Source organism: Pan paniscus, chromosome 21 (genome assembly GCF_029289425.2).
Source record: "Pan paniscus chromosome 21, NHGRI_mPanPan1-v2.0_pri, whole genome shotgun sequence".
In the NCBI taxonomy this organism is placed as follows: Eukaryota; Metazoa; Chordata; class Mammalia; order Primates; family Hominidae; genus Pan; species Pan paniscus.
The window spans coordinates 21,114,297-21,134,598 of NC_073270.2; the positions used below are offsets into that span (position 1 = coordinate 21,114,297).

At 43.4% G+C, this 20,302-nt stretch overlaps 1 protein-coding gene across 7 annotated transcripts in view; it reads left to right on the forward strand.

The window, feature by feature from the left end:
- CFAP61 (cilia and flagella associated protein 61) overlaps window positions 1-20,302 on the forward strand; it is a 305,696-nt gene that overhangs the window by 173,784 nt on the left and 111,610 nt on the right. For all 7 annotated transcript variants that reach the window (XM_055104782.2, XM_034947210.3, XM_055104783.2 and 4 more), the window contains 2 exons: window positions 13,312-13,410; window positions 18,782-18,950. In XM_055104782.2, the coding sequence (XP_054960757.1) occupies window positions 13,312-13,410; window positions 18,782-18,950 (268 nt within the window). The remainder of the gene's footprint in view (window positions 1-13,311; window positions 13,411-18,781; window positions 18,951-20,302) is intronic.

The window sequence follows — 20,302 nt, forward strand, 5'->3', positions numbered from 1 at the left end:
GGGAAGCACCGATGGGCACTGGAAAGCCCGGGTTCCCCTTGTCTTCCACTTCCACCACTCAGAAGAGTTTTCTCGAAAACTGACCAAATCATCCCAGCAAAAGATGCAGCCTCAGACTTTCAGCCTAGACACTGATCCCCTCATCTGGTTGAATGTGTCGAGGTGACTAAGAATAGCTTGGACCAAGCAAGGCATGTTTCTAAAGCTGCAATTGTGGCAATGACCACAACTCCTGTTATCGGGCCATGCAGTTCCGCACAATATCCGGCACAGCTGTGGGCTCTGGCAGCAGCCAGCCTAGCGCTGGCGGCTTAATTAGGCTTTTTATCTTTACATTTGTCTGAGGACATCTGAAACCTTCAGTGTGGCCTGTCACTAATTAGGTGACTAATTAAATAGTCAGTGCTTCCTTGCTGATCTCAGAGCTCAACCGCAATGGACAGGTTTGTGATTGTGACTCCCCGTCCTGTCGGTCTCTGCACGTGTGCGCCTCGCAATTGCCCTGTTCATTGCGCTGTGCAAAAACGGCATGGGAGCGAGGCCCAGGGCATGTGCAGGGCCGCCCTCCGATGTGCCCAAGCAGCAGGCAGCACGGACATCCACAGGGGGGCATATGGGAGATGGACATCCACAGGGCATACGGGACATCAGTTCTGGTGCAGAGGCTGGTCTGGTGGCCAGAGCAGAGGGGACGGTGGAAGGAGCTTTACCTGCCAGGCTCAGAGTCTCAGTCTCCCCAGGCAGCAAGAGTTGACATTCTGCCACCAGAGAATAAGGATCCAGAACTCACCCTGGTGTCACTAATCACAATGGGGTTTCCTATTCGACTCCAATATTTAAATGTAATTAATGTTAAATAAAAGCACCTCCATTTACTGAAATCATTCACCCCTGCTCGTTTCAGTATATCTTATCTCCTCATACCCACATTAGAGACTCCCAGAACAAAAGTAAAGCAATCCACTTTGAGCAACATTAGGCCTTTTTGACGGGGGAAGATCAGCTTATTGTCCTTTTTTTGTGGGTGCTTTGTGATTCTTTGGCATTAAAGGTAAGTAGGAAATGTATTTTTCGTGATCACACAAAGCACAAACCATGTACCTGGATCTGAGTCGTACACCCGCCTCCTCAGTCTTCATCATTTGTTATTGGATGATTTTCAAATAATGACATTGGTACCTGTCTTGGTTTGCATTATTTCAAACCAAGCTGAAAACAAAGCATTTGGATACAAGTAGTTTATTTGGGAGTGATCCTAGGGAACTGCCTGAGAGCAGGGCCGTGTGACAGGGAAGTGAGGATAGCCACAAAGCCAAAAGACACCCTTGCCAGTGGGTCCCCACTGTGGACATCTGAGGTCAGAGAATGGCCGTGGGCAGAGAGAGGCAGACAGGAGACCCCTTGCAGGTGAGCAGGTGGGTCAGGGTGAGGTGAGTAGGCCCCAGCACTATCTCTGGAGTGCCCTTATGGTCCCTTAGTTTGCTTAGTTTGTTCTGTTCTTCCTTGTTAATATTCTTGAAGTTGGCTTTTACTGAAACTTTGGCATAGACGATGATGGAGAAGAAGCAAGGGTTAGGTAAGTTCTTCCTTGTTAATATTCTTGAAGTTGGCTTTTACTGAAACTTTGGCATAGACGATGATGGAGAAGAAGCAAGGGTTAGGTAAGAAGGCTGTGGGGAGAGGATTTTGTGGGTTTCTTGCAGTTCTAAAGAGGACACAGGTGTACTATCAGAAAGTTTTGCTGGAAAAGAGATGGCATTTAAGGACCTTGTCTTAGCAAATACTTTATTTCTACTTTGGGATGGAGATAAGGTTAGAATCAGTAGTTTTTGAAACATAGTCTGTGGCCCAGCAGCATCAGCATTACCTGGGAAGCTGTCAGAGGTGGGGATACTTAGGCCCCACTCTCCAGGGACTGAATCTGAAACCTGGGGGTAGGGCCAGGCTCTGCTTTCCCAGCCCTCCAGGGAAGGCGGCAGGTCGAGGAAGTCAGAAGCGACGGTGGAGTGGAGAGGGCCCAGGAGAGTGATTCCAAAACGCAGAACTTCAGTCTCCTCACCTGTGCTGCAGGGAAGGCACCCAGAATCCCTCCTCACACACCAGCCTGAGCATACAGTCAGGTAGCAAATGTCAAGCATCTGTCCAAAGGCCTAGTGCTGACACTTGTTAGATGGACACCTCCCCACTAATTAAATTTGCATGTCTAGATCCCAATGGAAGCCTGCATTGACTTTCCAAAGCGGGAAGTGGCTGGGGAGCTGGAGTCTCCTCCACGTGGGGGATGCCCTCTTCCCCGAGGACTGGGGGAGCCGGAGGTGCTTCCCACCTGCAGCTGCATCTGACTCCTGGTGAGACGTTCCCTGGAGTCTGCAGAACATCCTCCTAAGAGACTCATGTCTCTCAGATATTTAATGGGATCATAAACTTCCTTCATAGAAACTTACATTAAACTCTCCCCTCCTTTCTTGAGACTCCCAAACTCTCAGGAGCCTCTCAGTTTTCTCCTCCTTGAACAGAGGCTCTCAAAGTGCCGTCCCTGGCCCAGCAGTATGGACATCACTTGGGAACTGTTAGAAATGCAGACTTTCAGGCCCCACCCAGACCTCCTGCATCAGAAACACTCTGGGAATCGGGCCCAGCAATGTGTGTCTTCATGAGACCGGCAGGGACACACTCGGCCAATGCCACCAGGCCGATGTGGTCTTTACCCTTCCTGCACCATCCTCCCATCCCCACTTTTCTCATGGGCAGCCTCACTCCCAAAAAAGCAAAGGCATCATACACCCTCAGCTGTGCACCCTTTCCTACTTCCTCAGCTCTGCACCTGCCAGCCACTTTATTTCCTCCCTGCGGAGGGAGGATTAGGGCCATAATTCTTTTATCTTGGCGCACATAAAATGATGCACAAGAGGATTGAGGGAATAAGGACATATCAAACTGCCCCCCAACTTACAGCATTTGATGTTGGGTGGAAATTTGGAAGGGAAGCCCAGAAAGAGCCCCGCCGGAAAACACAGGCATGAGGGCCCTCCAGTAGAGGTGACAGGTGGTCCTCGTTGCTGGGGAGTGGGAAGACCGTGAGCCTCTGTGTGAGACCCAGAGCAGGCAAAGCCATCTATGCAGCAGATGGCTTCTGGAGACCAGGTTTCTCTGTAAGTGTACTTCTCTGAAGATAATGCCTTTCAAACAGATAATCCAACACTTACCAGTATAGTAAGACATAGGCTTGAAAAAAATGGTTTGAATTCTCCTTTTTATTTTAAGAACTTGTGGTGGAGGAAAATGTTGTGAATCACCTTTTGAGATTTTAGGGTTAATATTAAGTAACTGTTTCTATAAGCAACAGATTGCAAAAGTTCCAGGCTCTACAATTCTGCACATCACAGCCACTTGGATAGGGATGGGGAGGGTTGTACAAATACAGTTTCCTGGGACCCTGTTCCTGGAGTTACAATTCAGTAGGCCTGGGGTGGGTTTCAGGAATATGTACAGTATTTTTAATAGAATCCCCAGGTAATTGCAACATGCAGGTGGGTTTAGGAGCCATTTTTGTAGACATTTGCTCAAAATTGGCAGTCTCATCTATAAGGAAACCTATTTCCCCCTGTAATTGCTCATCGTAACTAACTTGTTTTTATGGGCTTGTTTTCCAAACCACATTTTCTAATTCTTAGTGAATCATATAACTTCTAAGTCACATCATTACTTTGGGGCTTACCAGGCCTAATTTTTAAGTTATTATTAACATTATATAGCTGAACCCATATTCATAGTATTAACATGCTAAATTGGACCTAGCAGAAAGCATTTCACGAAGTCTCATGCTTAAACTATCACCATTAAGAAGGAAGGCCCAAGAAGAAACCTGCCCATGTGGTGTTAATAAAGCCTTGCTAATAGCCAGCATTTGCCCAAAACACAAAGCTCTTCTTCATCCTCCCCAACCAGAAGTGAGCCCACTGGATTTTGAATTCCCATAATGCTCCATGATTCCATCCTTAAGGAACAAATTGATTTGTGTCTTGTATTTTGCCACCTCTCGTGTGCAAGGGCTTTCTGGCTTGTCTTTGATAGCTGCCATCTTGGTATTTACATCTGGTATGTGCTCAGTATATATAAACATATGCTTAAAGTATAAATGTATAATGTTTTTACTTCCTAGACATAGATAAAAACATCATTAATCATTTCCCCTAAATTATAAAGGAAAACTCAATTTCATTTTCATCTGTTTTGCCAGAACTCCCAAATTTTATTCTTATCTTTTCAATTGACATTTCAAGAATGGCATGCATTTTCGTTTTTTCAGTAAGGATTTATGTGTTTATTTGGTGATACATAAGTTTTTTATCTGAGATCCTGAACTTCTACCTAGCCCCTTATCCTGGCCACCATGCCCCTCCCCTGCCAGGTCCCCAATGACTCCAGAGAGCACCCGGGGCCCTCCAGGCAGACACTTCTACCTTAGTGTCAGGTCCAGTGTTGAGTCACACCCAGACTCAGGGTACCTTACGAGACTTGCTCCTTGCCCCGTTTCTCCAGGTCGCATCCTAATTCCTATAGGAGCTCCAGGACCAGGGAGCTCTGACCCACCCAAGGTGGAGCTGGGCAAGATGGCACCCAAGAGAAGAGAGAAGTAGGGTCAGGGAGAGAGCTTGTAAGCTCTGTCTCACCCCACGAACTGCCCACTCCCTTCTAGATGTGTTCAGAATCCTCCACACCTCCTCTGTGGCTCTCTCTCTTCGGTCTCCCCCTGGAGGTCAGAGTGTGTCATGACCAACAACTTTGTGGCCATGGATGCAGCTGCCGTTTAATTTTTACTAACAACAAAAATGGATTGAGTACTATTAACACACTCGAACAAATACCCCATAACTCCTTAATATCATCTAATACCAGTCCGTGTGCAGTTTTCCCAGTGGTCTTAAAATTGTTCTTTTACAGTTAGTTGGTTTGGATAAGGATGCAAACCAGGTCCAAATACTGCATTTGGTTAATGTGCCCCTGAAATCTCTTTAATACTTAACAGTTTCCTGCACCTTCCCCGTTTTCTGAAATTCATTTTCTTGTTAGGTTCTTGCATGTTAGAGAATTTAAGATGAAATAATACAATGTGTGGTGTTTACTCCAACCACTACAGTGTTGGTGAGTATTTTCAAAGCAGCACAATATTAGTCATTGCTAAGCTTTTTTCACCTCGTGTATATTTAAAATCCTCCAAAATAAAAAAATTTTTTTAAATAAACAAATTAAATTAATGGCTCAGGACCTTGTCCAAAAGTCTCTTATGATTTAAACAGAAAAAAATATTGCTAAAGAAAGTTAAATTTTTTTCAGGGAAAAACTCGTAGATTCTCTTAATCTGCTGTGTACTTAACCATAAATATTTTGTGTGGATTTGTTTTGCCTCTGATATTGGAAGTTCACAGAGCTCCCAACTTCTAAACTCCATCTATAGTATTTTATGGCATGTGTTGTTGTTAAGACTGAATTAAATCTGAGTTATTTTTTAACTAGTAGAATATGTAGATAGGTTAAATATCTATCATGAGCTAGGATTTATTTTCATTGGCAAATATTTTTGTCACTGTTTTGAACCATTCAGAAAGCAGAGGTTTTAGTAAATTAAATTGAAACATTTAGATCGATGTGGGATAATAATTTTTTCTCAACATTATCTATTTGTTCAAATAACAGCATTAATTAAAGCAGTTAATTAAATCACTTGCTTTGGTTGCCTTTGCTATGCCTGCACCCTGCAGACACACACAGCACACACAAAATCAGCTAGAAAATAACTAGCAATCGCCTAGCAGGCCGACATGTATCTACTGCCCAGAAGGGTAAGCAACATGAAAAGTTTTATGTTTCTTTTATCATGTTCACAATAAATTGGCAATGTGACCCTCTTTATTTGAAGGATAAGGATGTTTAGACCTAATTTTGTAGCTGTCCTCCTGAAGCATGGAATGAAACACAATACCTTTTACTTATTTCCCTGGATACCCTAATCCCTCCCTGCTTTACAAGTATCTTTGAGCTGTTCCTCCCTTTGTATCCACAGCAACGTGAAATCCCCACTGGAATTATTTGCTGTGAAAATGCAGGTGCCCTTGTTTAATGTTTCATTGGCTTGAGCACTTAACTTGAAACTTTTTTTTTTTTTCATGATATGGTGACCTTTGATTTTGGAGCTGAGGGCTCACGGTGATGTTAGATATTGTTTATATACATTAAGCCAACACCATTAGATTTGAGCTTTATCTGTGGTTCTGCTGTTCCTGCCATTTCATCGAATGCATGCCCAAATCCAAGCTGTACTCCGTGACCCACTGTTCTATTTGAAGGAACTTTTTGAATATTCATAGGCGATCAAATTAAAAATCAGTCTATTAGACTTATGTATTATAAAGTTCATGACTTTAGACCAATACTCTTACACAGTTATAGATTTAAGAAATTAAATATTTAGACACTGCTAAATCGGATTATAGAGAGAACCATCACAGCAAAAATATGAGGTTGGAGAAAGAAATGAAAATGCTGGTGATATTTTCATATAAAGTCATGAAAGGGCAGGGAACCTTCTCTGAATAGCAAGGAGGTTGATGTTACAAAGAATGTCGGAGAAGTTTGCTTAGGCCCAGCCAGAAGGACCTTTATGCCACACTAGGGAATTTGGGCTGAACAGTTTGGTAATAAAAACATTTACCATTTATTGAAAACGTACTATGCAGAGGCATTATTTTAAGCATTTTACAGACAATGATGCATTTAATCTTCACAGAACTCCTAAGAAGCATTAGGTTCTAGAGCCACAGAGAGGTCAAATAACTTGCAAAGGTCAAAAAGCTAGAAGTGCTAGAGCTGGGAGTCGCACTGAGGCAGTCCGACTTCTGAGACCGGGATCTTAATGAGTCTGATCTGCAGCTACCTTGGTAAAATCTCTACCAAGAACAAAGGTAGGGGTTTTAAAACTGGAAACCGTTGAGATTTTATTTAATTTAAAAAGAGGTTTCCAGTAGCTGTGTGGAAGATGGGCAGAAGAGAGAGACTCAAGCCAGAGAGACAAACCCTGTAGACAAGATGGTGAACTAAGGCAGTGTGTTATAGGAGGGGCGGGTTGTGGGGGCATTCAAGAGATGTGGACAAAGTCAAAGTGATTGGACATGGTGGCCAAAGTGTGTAGTGGGAAGGAGCCTGAGACTGGCTGCCAAATTCCTAGCTCTAGAGGTGGTTAGTTGGCCAAAGCTTTGATGGAGATAGAGGAGGAGTGGGATGAGGCGACCGAGAGCTTTGTTTGGGCACATATTAAATTTGACACCCCCCTGGAGCATGCCAGTTAGGGCTGATAGGCATTTAGAAATTAGATTTAGAGCTCAGAAGAATCACTGTAGTATAGTACATTGTAGTAAATGTGTAAGAGGAAGTCCTGGTGGTGGATAACATCACCCAGGGAAATAGGCATGAAGCTTGGGAAGCTTGGCTAGGGAGAAATGGACAAAGGAGGAGGAGCTGGTAAAAAAAGCAGTCATGAAAGCCTCAAGACAGTGTTGTCCCAGACAGGAGGTTCTGTGGCAACAGCTCCTGGGGGAGGCCTCCTGCATGGCCCCAGCTCTCACTGTTTCCTCCACCCCTGCTCCTTTAGGCCCAGGATCAGTGATGGCACCCACTGCTGCTAGACCCTGGGTACTCTCCTTCCCTCTTTGTCCCTGTAACCCTGCATACACAGCTGCCTTCATTCAGTAAGACCTTGTGGAGTCCGCCATCTTTTTTTTTTTTTTTTTGCCTGGATCCTGATTAATAAGGATCTTCTCATATCCCCAGCTCATCCTTCCTCCATGAGTCAATGAAAATAGAGACTTCTAATTGCCTCCCAGTATTCATTCTGCACTTGGTGACAAAACCCTGGGAACTGTGGTTCTTTGAAACGTCACTGTGTTTTCTTTGAAAAACTACATTTTCCAGACTCCCTGCTTCTCCCTGGCCATGTCACTGAGTTCTGGCTAGGTAAGCAGAAATGTGGGATTTTCAGGAAGTCTCCTTAATAGTCAGCACTCTCTGCCCATTTCTCCTTCCTCTGCCTGTAATGTGGCTGTGATGGCTGGAGCTCCAGGAGCTACCTTGAACCTGAGGTGACCCTGAAAATGGAAATCACACATGGAGAAGCAGAGAAGCAGGTCATGGGCCCAGCTGCCTAGCTGACTCTGTGGATCCGTCCTATCAGCACGAAACTGGTGATGTCCAGGTGTCTTAAGTATAGTTTTAAGAGAAATTTGCTCTCAGAGGGATTGAGAGAGATCAAAGAGGAACTTGAAGAGAAGATAGGTTTAATGGGGAGACATGTCTCTTCTGACTCAGGGGAATGGAAGAACGCTCTAGACATGGTAAGAAGGAAACATAAAAATGCCTGGTGACCAGTCCCCATTTTCTTTATGACATAGGAGATGTGCTCACCCGAGTATGAGGAAGGGGGATAGTAAGGATAACAAGAGGGGTTACAGTAGAGAACTTGAAGGTTGGAGAAAGGCCCAGAACAGCAACAATGAAGAATGTAAAAAGATTTCAACTTGGGCTAAAGAAAAAGAGTGGAAACCTGTTTTTTAATGTATTAAAATTCAAAAAATGCCTCTATCCCCCAAAAAATCTTTGTACTATATCATTATAGGTTAGGTTTTTTAAAAAACTACTTTGTCGTTTTGGGGAAATTTTAAATTGTACAACAGCGTAATTTAGGATAATGCAATGTGGTAGTTTGGTAATTTATAAATCATTTGATCCATGTTGTTCGATAATTCAAATGATTCAAAACCAAAGGGACAGTCTTTGTAGTAAAAGATGTAGCTGGATAATTATTAAGCCTTCTACTTACATAGAGATGTAAAAAAGGCCTATATATAACTATTATTGGTGTAACATAAACCACATATCTATCATATAGCACCCAAAGCTGGGGTAAATTTTAACTGCTTGTGAGTATAAACACATTATTATTATTATTATTATTATTAGCATTTTTCATTCAATGGTAATAAATAAGAGACAAGTAATCAGTGTGTACTTGCAGACTGTCAGCCATAAGTAGCTGGGTTAATTGTGACCTTTATGTTATTTGAAGATATTAAAATTTTTTATTCTTATTATTAGAGGATAAGATGCGCTCAGTTTTCTTCTTATCAAATAAGAATATTCATTCTTAAATGACACTCATCCTTAGAGACTTTAGAGCAAAACCTCTCATAATATTGAGCTATTTTTAAATGTCAGGTTCAGTTGAGTTTATTGCATTTCTGGCCTGCGCCATCACCAAAAGTCTCCTGCTTTTAGTGCTACTCAACAGGTTGTCAGTAAATTGATAGCAGTTCCACATTTGGAACATTTCCAATCTTCTCATGGGAAAGGAGGGCAGGTGTTTCTCTCTGACTTGGTGAAGGCTTCTTTTTTGGCATTTGGTTGATTGAAGGGGAGGTGTGAACTAAGAAGAGATTTTAGAAAAAAAAATCTCATCAGCATGAACCCTATGAAAAGATCAGCTCATCCATGAAATTTTACTGACTTTAACCAGGGGGTGGATTTGCAGCAAGAGCATCTTAAATCCTGATGGGCAAACACGGAGTGAGCCTTGAGCATGTGAGTTCTTCAGAAGTCTCTACTCAGGTGCACTTTACCTGTAGGACTAGTTAGAGGGAGTATTGTGGGTGCCTGGAGCAGGGCGCTGCCTAGGGCCAGCAGGCCTGGCTTTCTTTCATAGCTGGCACTGCTTATGAGCTTTGTAACCTTGAACAAATTACTTACCATTTCCAACCTTGATTTTCTTACATATGAAATGTGGATCAGAAAAACCAGTCTCTTCCCTATCCCTAGCATAAATTGTGTAGAAGATTAATCTCTATGTGAATGCCTATGAATGTGCCTTGGGCTCTGGAAAGCCTGATGCAAATATAAAGCAGTTTTGCTCTTAAAAAGGAAACCTCTAGAATTTCCTCGCAGATGACACTTTTTGGTATCCTGATTTGAGTAACTGTGTGTATCTGAATGTAATAAAGCTAATGTCAGCCAGTGGGAATTAGATGACCTTTGGATCCCTCTGAACAATTTGAGATCTACAGGACAGTACAGGCAGAGGTAAGGTGAGAGGATGCTGGAGCCAGGCATCCTGGGTTCAAACCCTGCCTCCAGACTTACTAGCTATATGGTTGTATTAGTCTGTTCTCACGCTGCTGATAAAGACATACCTGAGACTGGGCCATTTACAAAAGAAAGAGGTTTAATGGACTTACAGTTCCACATGGCTGCGGAGGCCTCACAATCATGGTGGAAGGCAAGGAGGAACAACTCATGTCTTACATGGATGGCAGCAGGCAAAGAGAGAGCTCGTGCAGGGAAATTCCTATTTTTAAAACCATCAGATCTCGTGAGACTAATTCACTATCACAAGAACAGCATGGGAAAGACCTGCTCCCATGATTCAATTACCTCCCAACAGGTCCCTCCCACAACACATGGGAATTATGGGAGCTACAAGATGAGATTTGGGTGGAGACACAGAGCCAAACCATATCATTCTGCCCCTGGCCCCTCCCAAATCTTATGCCTTCACATTTCAAAACCCATCATGCCTTCTCAACAGTCCCCCAAGTCTTTTTTTTTTTCTTTTTTTTGAGATGGAGTTTCACTCTTGTTGCCCAGGCTGGAGTGCAATGGTGTGATCTTGACTCACTGCAACCTCCGCCTCCCCAGTTCAAGTGATTCTTCTGCGTCAGCCTGCCAAGTAGCTGGGATTACAGGCATGTGCCACCACACCTGGCTAATTTTGTATTTTTAGTGGAGACAGGGTTTCACCATGTTGGTCAGGCTGGTCTCAAACTCCTGACCTCACGTGATCCACCTGCCTTGGCCTCCCAAAGTGCTGGGATTACAGGTATGAGCCAGCATGCCTGGCCCCCCAAAGTCTTAAATCATTATAGCATTAACTCAAAAGTCCACAGCCTAAAGTCTCATCTGAGACAGGGCAAGTCCCTTCTGCTTATGACTGTGTAAAATCAAAAGCAAGTTAGCTACCTCCTAGATACAGTGCGGATACAGGCATTGGGTAAATACAGCCATTCCAAATTGGAGAAATTGGCCAAAACAAAGGGGTTACAGGCTCCATGCAAGTCTGAAATCCACTGGGGCAGTCAAATCCTAAAGCTTCAAAATGATCTCCTTTGACTCCATGTCTCATATCCAGGTCATGCTGATGCAAGAGGTGGGTTCCTATGGTCTTGGGCAGCTCCACCCCTGTGGCTTTGCAGGGTACAGCCTCCCTCCTGGCTGTTTTCATGGGCTGGCATTGAGTGTCTGTGGCTTTTCCAGACATACAGTGCAAGATCTACCATTCTGGGGTCTGGAGGAGGGTGGCCCTCTTCTCACAGCTCCACTAGAAGTGCCCCAGTAGGGACTCTGTGTGGGCGCCCTGACTCCACATTTCCCTTCCACACTGCCCTAGCAGAAGTTTTCCATGAGAGCCCTGCCCCTGCAGCAAACTTCTGCCTGGACATCCAGGCATATCCATACATCCTCCGACATCTAAGTGGAGGTTCCCAAACCTCAATTCTTGACTTCTGTGTACTCACAGGTTCAACACCACATGGAGGCTGCCAAGGTTTGAGGCTTGTATCCACTGAAGCCATAGCCTGAGCTCTACATTAGCCTCTTTCAGCCATGGCTGGAGTGTCTGGAATGCAGGGCACCAAGTCCCTACACTGCACCCAGCATGGGGACCCTGGGCTCAACCCACAAAACCACTTTTTCCTCCTGGGCCTCCAGGCCTATGATGGGAGGGGCTGCTGTCTCTGACATGCCCTGGAGACATTTTTTCCATTGTCTTGGGGATTAACATTCGGCTCCTTGTTACTTATGCACATTTCTGCAGCTGGCTTGAACTTCTCCTCAGAAAACGGGATTTTCTTTTCTATTGCATTGTCAAGCTGCAAATTTTCCAAACTTTTATGCTCTGCTTCCCTTATAAAACTGAATGCCTTTAACAGCACACACGTCACCTCTTGAATGCTTTGCTGCTTAGAAATTTCTTCTGCCAGATACCCTAAATTATCTCTCTCAAGTTCAAAGTTCCACAAATCTCTAGGGCAGGGGCAAAATGCCACCAATCTCTTTGCTAAAACATAACAAGTGTCACCTTTACTCCAGTTCCCAACAAGTTCCTCATTTCCATCTGAGACCACCTCAGCCTGGACTTTATTGTCCATATTGCTATCAGCATTTTGGCCAAAGCCATTCAACAAGTCTCTAGGGAGTTCCAAACTTTCCCACATTTTCTCATCTTCTTCTGAGCCCTCCAAACTGTTCCAACCTCTGCCTGTTACCCAGTTCCAAAGTCGCTTCTGCATTTTTGGGTATCTTTTCAGCAGCGCCCCACTCTACTGGTACCAATTTACTGTATTAGTCCATTCTCATGCTGCTGATAAACATAAGCATACCCAAGACTGGGCAATTTACAAAAGAAAGAAGTTTAATGGACTTTCAGTTCCACGTGGCTGGGGAGGCCTCACAATCATGGTGGAAGGCAAAGAGGAACAAGTCACGTCTTATATGGATGGCAGCAGGCAAAGAGAGAGCTTGTGCAGGGAAACTCCTATTTTTAAAACCATCAGATCTGGTGAGACTTACTCACTATCATGAGAACAGCATGGAAAAGACCTGTTCCCATGATTCAGTTACCTCTCACCAGGTCCCTCCCACAACACGTGGGAATTATGGGAGCTACACGATGAGACTTGAGTGGGGACACAGAGCCAAACTATATCAATGGTCTTCGCAAATTACCTGCTTCAGTTCCACCTAAAAAAAATAGGGATAATAGTATTACTGACCTGACTGGATTCCTGTAAGGACTAGATGGGGTAATGAGCCATGCAAAAGGCTTGACTGGAAGCAGTCATCAGGGTTAAGCTGCGATTGTTATGCTTCCAAGCAGTTTATTATTAATAGAAGTAGTCTAAAATTTAAACTTCATACTAAATTTACCTCCCTCCCAATTCGTTTTAGTTTTACTTTGAAAAGCACATTTTAAAAACCTGTCTCATTACTAATGTGTAGCTTTTTAGAAGATTCTATAGTTAGCAGCTCCAGCACCATCTTCCTTTTTTCCTTGAAATGGTTGGTTCTATCTGAAGGTTCGTGCAAAGAATTAGTAGCTCCAAAAGCAATTCAACAGTTGGATGACGTGATATAAAGTTAAATTGAATTATGATAAACTTTTGCTAAATTGCACTTAACTGCTTGTTCTTTTTCATTTTTCTTTTTCTTTAGCTCTCACATGAAGTTTAATAATCTTACCCTGATTTCAACTCATGGACTCCCAGGAAAAAAACTTCTGGACACTGAACAAAGGAAATTTTTAGCCAGCGAGTATGAATTTCATTTGCTTTTTCATTCTGAGGCCTAAATGTCCTACTCTTGTGTGCAGTCTATTTAATGCTAAATAGTAGATTTCAGATTGGAAAAGGAGAAGTGGTGGGGCTTTTCTACTGGAGTTCAGACATCACTTAGGAGATACCAGTACCAGTGTGTTCACAAGCCAGTGGCCAAGAGTGGCAGGCCAGGGCCACCAGTTTGTATCTGTGGGAAGACATCTGCCCTGTTCCAAACAATTGGGGTGGAGCCTACGGACCCAGCCAGCCCTGCCTTTGGGCTCTGAGTGACACTACAGGGCAATGAAGGTTGGTGACTACATTTGCATCCGACAGGGCGCCTGGCTGGGATATGGGTCCCACAGCTACCCTGGCCATTTATACTCAGCAGCTGATCAGGCAAAGAACTTCCATGCCAGTCTGGGTGAGCTTTATTGTCTTCATCCCAGTAGAATCACTATTTGACAACATCTGTTCTGGAAAATACCATGTCTTTATCACATAGCTTTCATTCATTTTAATTTCCTGTAGCAAAACATGGCTACAAGAAATATTAGTTTCTCTGCCTCTAGAAACAAGCTCCTAATTTTTCCAGTAAGGAGGAAGGAAATTGTTCCCTCCCAGGGGATTCATTTTAGATTCCATGATGAAGGGACCCTCTTTCCTCTGTGAAAAAGACTCGTTTTGCCTTCGAACAATGAGAAAAAACACAACTTCCTTGCCAGCAGAACGGGTTCGTTTCCACTTTATAATTTTATCAGACTATAAACTTTTTTTTGAAGGATGTCCTTATGATACAAAGAAGGGCATGGGTTTGAGCCAGGGGGATGTGGATTCAGATCCTGCCCCTGCCACAAAGGGCCTGGGCAAGGAATTTCATTTCTCTGAGCTTTGCTTTTTTTGATCACGAGCAGTACACGAGAAGCCAAGCTTGCTGGATTTTTTGTTAAAATTAACATAACACCAACTTCTGGCCAAGAACACATTCTCTCCATTTCCCTCTTTCTAAATTACACGATTCCCAGGAAATGCTGGTTTTATTGGCAAATGTCTTAAGAGGAACTTAATTCCATCAGCGTAGTGAAAGTTTCCCTCAATCCCATGTTGGGTGTGTTTCAGGAGAAAACAGCTATTGAGGGGGCTTTCTGCAGGTGTGACGCTGCGTGGGCAGACTGAGTGGGTGGAAGCTGCCGGTGTCCCTGCTGCTGTCCCTGCCTCCACATTCTCAGCACAGCAGCCAGAGCAAGGCTGCAGAAAGGTGGCTCAGATCACATTGCCTCCTCACAGCCCAGAACCGCACTATCCAATATGGTGGCCACTAGCCACATGTATTTACATTTAAATTATTAAAATTAAATGAGATGAAAAAGTCGGCTCCTCACATTAGCCACATGTAGCCAGTGGCTACCATATTGGATAGAACAGATAAGAACATTTTCATCATCGTAGAATGTGCTGTGATGCTCCAGCCTAAACTCTGTCTCCATCTACTTAATTCTCCAGCCTCACCTTTTATTATTTTTGCCCTTTTTCTCCCCATTTGAGCCACACCAGCCTCCTCGATGTTCCTCAGATGCAACAAGCAAGTTCCCACCTTGAGGTCTCTGCTTTTTGCTCTTAAACGTTACCTTTTCTATGAGGTCTATCCTGACCACACCATTCATTTGGAGGGACCCCAACACACTCCAGTCCCTCATACTCTGCTCTGTTTTTTTCTTGCTACTTAAATCCTCCTAAATATTGTATTATTTGCCTTTTGAAATAATGTTTATTCTTCATATTTATATCCAGAATCCTTCAACTATAATATAAACACCACAAGGGCGGAAATTTTTGCCTTTTTATTCATTGATTCATTGATGTATACTCAATACCTGAGACAGTGCTTGGCACATAGCAGATGCCCAGTAAATAATGTGGAACAGAGGAAAGTTACCTCCAGAAATACCTGCAAAACTCCTCTCAAGCAAGTGTTAGGGACTAAATAACACAGCCAGACCCCTTTGCATGGGTAACTGCATGTCATCACATTTCTTAGAAACCACATATTTCAGTAAGATTGAACCATAAATAGGAGATGTCTTTCAAATGGTCCTCATAACCCCAATAAAGGAAATTATCTCTGATCATGGGGTTTCAAAATAACAGGTGCAAATGACATTCATAAATTTAGTAATTTAAATCCCTGATTCCAAATACTAATTTTGAACTTGTCGTTAACCATTGTTTTGATTTATTATTGTTAGAATTTTTGAACCATTTCTGTCTTCTTTCCCACCGCCCCCGTCCAGCCTCTTGTGGAGGTGCTAATGGCATGTCTGGGATGCAGCCGAAAGGAAGGCAGTGGGAGAGGAGAAGGAACAGGAAGCAGGAGAAATCCACTAATTGGACAATCAGCACTGATTAACTGAAAGTTAATTGTGATAGTCCTTTTTCTAGGAGTGTCACAATTAATCTTTTATGAGAATTTCTAAGGTTCTTTCCAGCTCAGAAGAGTCATGATTCCACGAGGTGCAGGTCTCCACTGACTCATCTGTGGCCCCCAGAGCTTGCTTCTAACTGCACACCTGGAGCTTTGGACTAGGCTTTTGACCACAAGGTTGGGGGCACTATAACCTAGAGCAAGCTGCTACTCATCTATGCCCTCTTCCAGGAATTTCCCCATCCTCCATTTTTGCTTTTTATTTTTCTCCTCCTTATTATCTGTCTTCAGAACTTTCTATGAAGATAATCTTTCACATTAGTTTTGAGTCACGGTCAAGCTCACCTGAGAAACATGAAGTTTCACTGATGTGCCTTCTTTGGTTCCTTCTCTCTTTTCGGGTGAAGCGTAGTGGAGGTATTTCTCTTACCACCAAGCCATGAGTCAGGCCCTGCTATGTTAGAATATTAAAGCTTATTCATTCTACTTAAAAATAATTTTGGAAAAATATCACTTACAGTCTTCGATATATAGTTTCACTCAACTGGTGAGGAAATTAAGGACCAGAATGGATAGTAATATCCAGAATGGGTAGCAATCACTTATACAATGATATTTTAAACTGAGAAATGGCCAGGTAATCCCAGCACTTTGGGAGGCCAAGGTGAGAAGATTGCTTGTGCCCAGGAGTTGAAGACCAGCCTAGGCAACGTAGGGAGAGTCCCATTTCTACAAAAAAAAATTTTAATTAGCCAGGTATGGTAGCTTGCACCTATGGTCCCAGCTGCTCGAGAGTCTGAGTGGGGAGGATAGCTTGGGCCCAGGAGGTCAAGGCTACAGTGAGCCATGATTGTACCACTGTGCTCTAGGCTGGGTGACAGAGTGAGATCTTGTCTCAAGTAAATAAAATCATTCAGTGTAGTAACATATTGTAACAGCAATCACCCCACATTCTTCAACGCTTCCTTTTGTGACTTAGTAAAGTTTCCTAAAAATCAGTGGTCCCCAGTGCCATTCTCACTGGACAGAGCTTCACATTTTAACTCTCAAATATGCATTCTGACATGATCAATGCTACTGTCCTGCTGTCATTAAAAATATCATTGTCTTTGCCTTCCACAAATTTCCCCTGAGAGCCTTTATCTTTGGGCACAGCCTCATAAAATGAATCCCTGTGCACTAACTGTATTTAACTTTTCCTCATCGTGGATGGCTTAGAGTAGGGATCTGGAGCAGATAAAAAACAATCTTTCATGGGTCTCTCACAAATGTGGGAAGCCATGACATTTCCTGTATTCCTATAAAGCTAATGAAATGGTTTTTACAAGAGAATTTCCTCTCACTATCCGTTATTTTCCTGTGATAGGCCGGTCCCCGATTTTCTTTTCTTATTAAGAAGAAATTTTCTTGTTTTTAAGTTGTTTCACAGAGCCCTTTCACAGGTCCTGTAACAAGGTCTAATATGCCCCCATGACTAGAATTCTCTTTGTGTGGTAAGACCAGGCTTATGCGCAGATCAAAAGGAAGAAATGTTCCCTCATTACCACTTCAGAATCTTGTTTGCCTCCAAAGAGAGTAAACAGGGTTCTGTCTCATTAATATTATTTAGAATAATACTCTTCACATATGCATCCTGCCTAACAAAGCAGCCTGTCTTACATTCTCACGGTCACTCCTTATAGCGGTCAGCAGTGGAGGAACGTAGGGAGAGCTCATTACCCTGTGTTAAGAGGTGAGGAAACTGAAGACAGCAGGAGGATGCAGAGTCCAGGCTTGTCAGCAGCACAGACCATGGCAGGGTTCTTTTTGAAGAGGACTGTGCTGCCAAGCATAGAAGTTGCGCGTGCCTCCAGTCCCAGCTACTCAGGAGGCTGAGGTAGGAGGATCACTTGAGCTCAGGAGTTTGAGACCAGCTTGGGCAACATAGTGAGATCCTGTTTCTAAAAATAAATAATAAATAGATGAATAAATAAAAATGTTAGTGTTTTTATGTTAAGAGAAAAAAGGAAGAAAAGAATCATACAGCCTAAATTAAAAGAAGCACTTAATGTCCTATTACCTTAGACTCTCAGTATTCAGAACAGAATCACTAAAAGGTGGTTTACCTGAGGTCAGTCCTTTCAGAAAATTCTGGAAACAACCCTTACAAAACTGTTTAAATAAACCCAAAGCCACAAGAAACCCACTCTTATCATACTACGTGAAAGCACTCAAACTCCAAGAGAGCCCAGAAAATGGAAGCCAGTGCAGCCACAGCACGCTGAAGCCATGGCATGAATGGCCGCCCTGGGCCTGCTGGCGGTGGAAGTCTCCGTTCCTAGAAAATCACCTCTGCCCTGAAGAGTGAATCCCAAAGTCTCCAGGGAGTGTACTTGCTGCCAACCTAACTCCCTAATTGCTATATTCTTTAAGTAAAATGGGTTTTGTTGTTTTGGCAGGAAGCCATACGCTAATTCTCAGAATGAGTCATTACTGAAAAGTATTAGCGAATAGGAAGGGTTCTCGGTATTCAAGGATTCTGACCCCTGGCTTTGCGAATCCTCAACAATGTCACTTTCTTCCTTCTCATTCCCTTTGAGGCTGTGGTCAATACACCAATTTAACAGCTAAAGTAAATTTACAACCACTCTGAAGTAGAAGCAGAAGAAAGGTATAGTATGAGTGATTTCACACACACACACATACAGATACACACACACACACACCCCTCCCACCCTCCCAGTTGTGGGCTGACCTAAGCCAGGTGGAACAATTTAGCTTTAATGGGAAGATGTCAATTTGTAACTAAGTGTTTCATAACGAAAAATCTCCTAGTATCAGTCCTGGTAAACTCACAGCAAGAGCACAGACTCAGCCCACTAGGGGACTTGAACCAGCTCACCAGATGTCTAATTAATGCCCGCTGTCAGCTGCTCAAATGTCACTTATGGAGCTTCTCTCTTTGCAGCCACTGTTTTAATGATAAAGATTATGCACTGATGTCACTGTGCTCCTGGGTTAATGTCGTGGTGGGTAGAATGACCGGCATAGACCGAGCAGCCAAGCACGTTGTGCTTTCGACGGACAAGATCGTGCCCTACGACCACCTCATCCTCTGCACCGGGCAGCAGTACCAGGTAAGGCCGGGCACAGGGGGCGCAAGCCATGTGTCTGGAGAGCTCCATGAAAGCCATTCATATGTTTACTGGGGCACACACTCTCTGGGTAAAGAGCATCCCTCTGCCTGGACAGCTGCTGCTCTAAATTCATAAAAGCACCCTTCAGGGCCCGCACACATAACCAGAATTATGTCCGCAAACCCTCCCAGAAACCCATTCCAAGAAAAACATTCTGCTCAAGGATAAAAATCACAGCAAGTTGGAGAAATGTCATTCTTTAAGCTGTTGTCCAAAAGTCTAACACATACTGCTCGCCCTAGCAGAATCCAGACGCAACCAGGCATGCATTTGTGGTAAATTAATTTATGCCTCAAGAGGCTCACATTTGGCTGTGGCAGTGGGCTCTCGCAAAAGTATTGCAAACACGTGCACCTTCTGTCGACCCTTATTTTATTTTGTCTCTCAGTTATGAAAATAGGAAATCTGATTGATTGGTTTCCCAGTGTCCATGCTTTCCTTTTAGTTAAACTCTCTATCCACATTTGAGTGAAGCATTGCTGGATACACTGAAGCTGTTCAATGTCTTAGGGCAGCAGATTTTAATATTCCACTTTGTAATATGCATGAGTGTTTCATGTAGTTTACAGCAGTAAGGTATTTCTCCAGTGACAAGAGGCTTACTCTAACTCAAGGATGAAGTCTTAGACCAAGTTTGTGAAACCCATGGCCCATGGGCCCAAGGTGGCTTTGAATGTGGCTCAACACAAATTTGTAAACTTTCTTAAAACATGACTTTCTTTTTGCAGTTTTTTTTTCTTCAGCTTATCAGCTATCTTTAGTGTTTGTATATTTTATGTGTGGTCCAAGATGATTATTCTTCTTTCAGTGTGGCTCAGGGAAGCCAAAAGATTAGACACCCCATTTAGACCATCTTGTGAACAGTTGTGGGATTCGATGCGAGCCTGTGTATGACAGTTTTCCTTCACATCGCCAAGCACAGAGGAGGCAGCGCATGAAGGAGACAGGGTCTCCACCTGGGTGTTGCCACAGAATGTGCTCAGCAGCTCTAAGCATCACTTACCCTACATTTTCTGCCTTGGCCGCACATTGAGATGACCTGGGTGCTTTGAAAACACATCCATGCCTAGGCTCCGCCCCCAGAGGTTGTTTTAATTATTCTAGGGTGGGACCCAGTCATCAGTATTTTTTAAGTGCCCCACATGCTTCTAAGCTAAAGCTGAGAACCACAAGCTTGCACTTTCTTGACTAAGAATTCCTCATCTACACCTTAGAACAGCACCTCTCAAACTGCTGTGCACATGAATCCCCTGAGCTTCTTGTTAAAATGCAGATTAGGAGCAGGAGGCCAT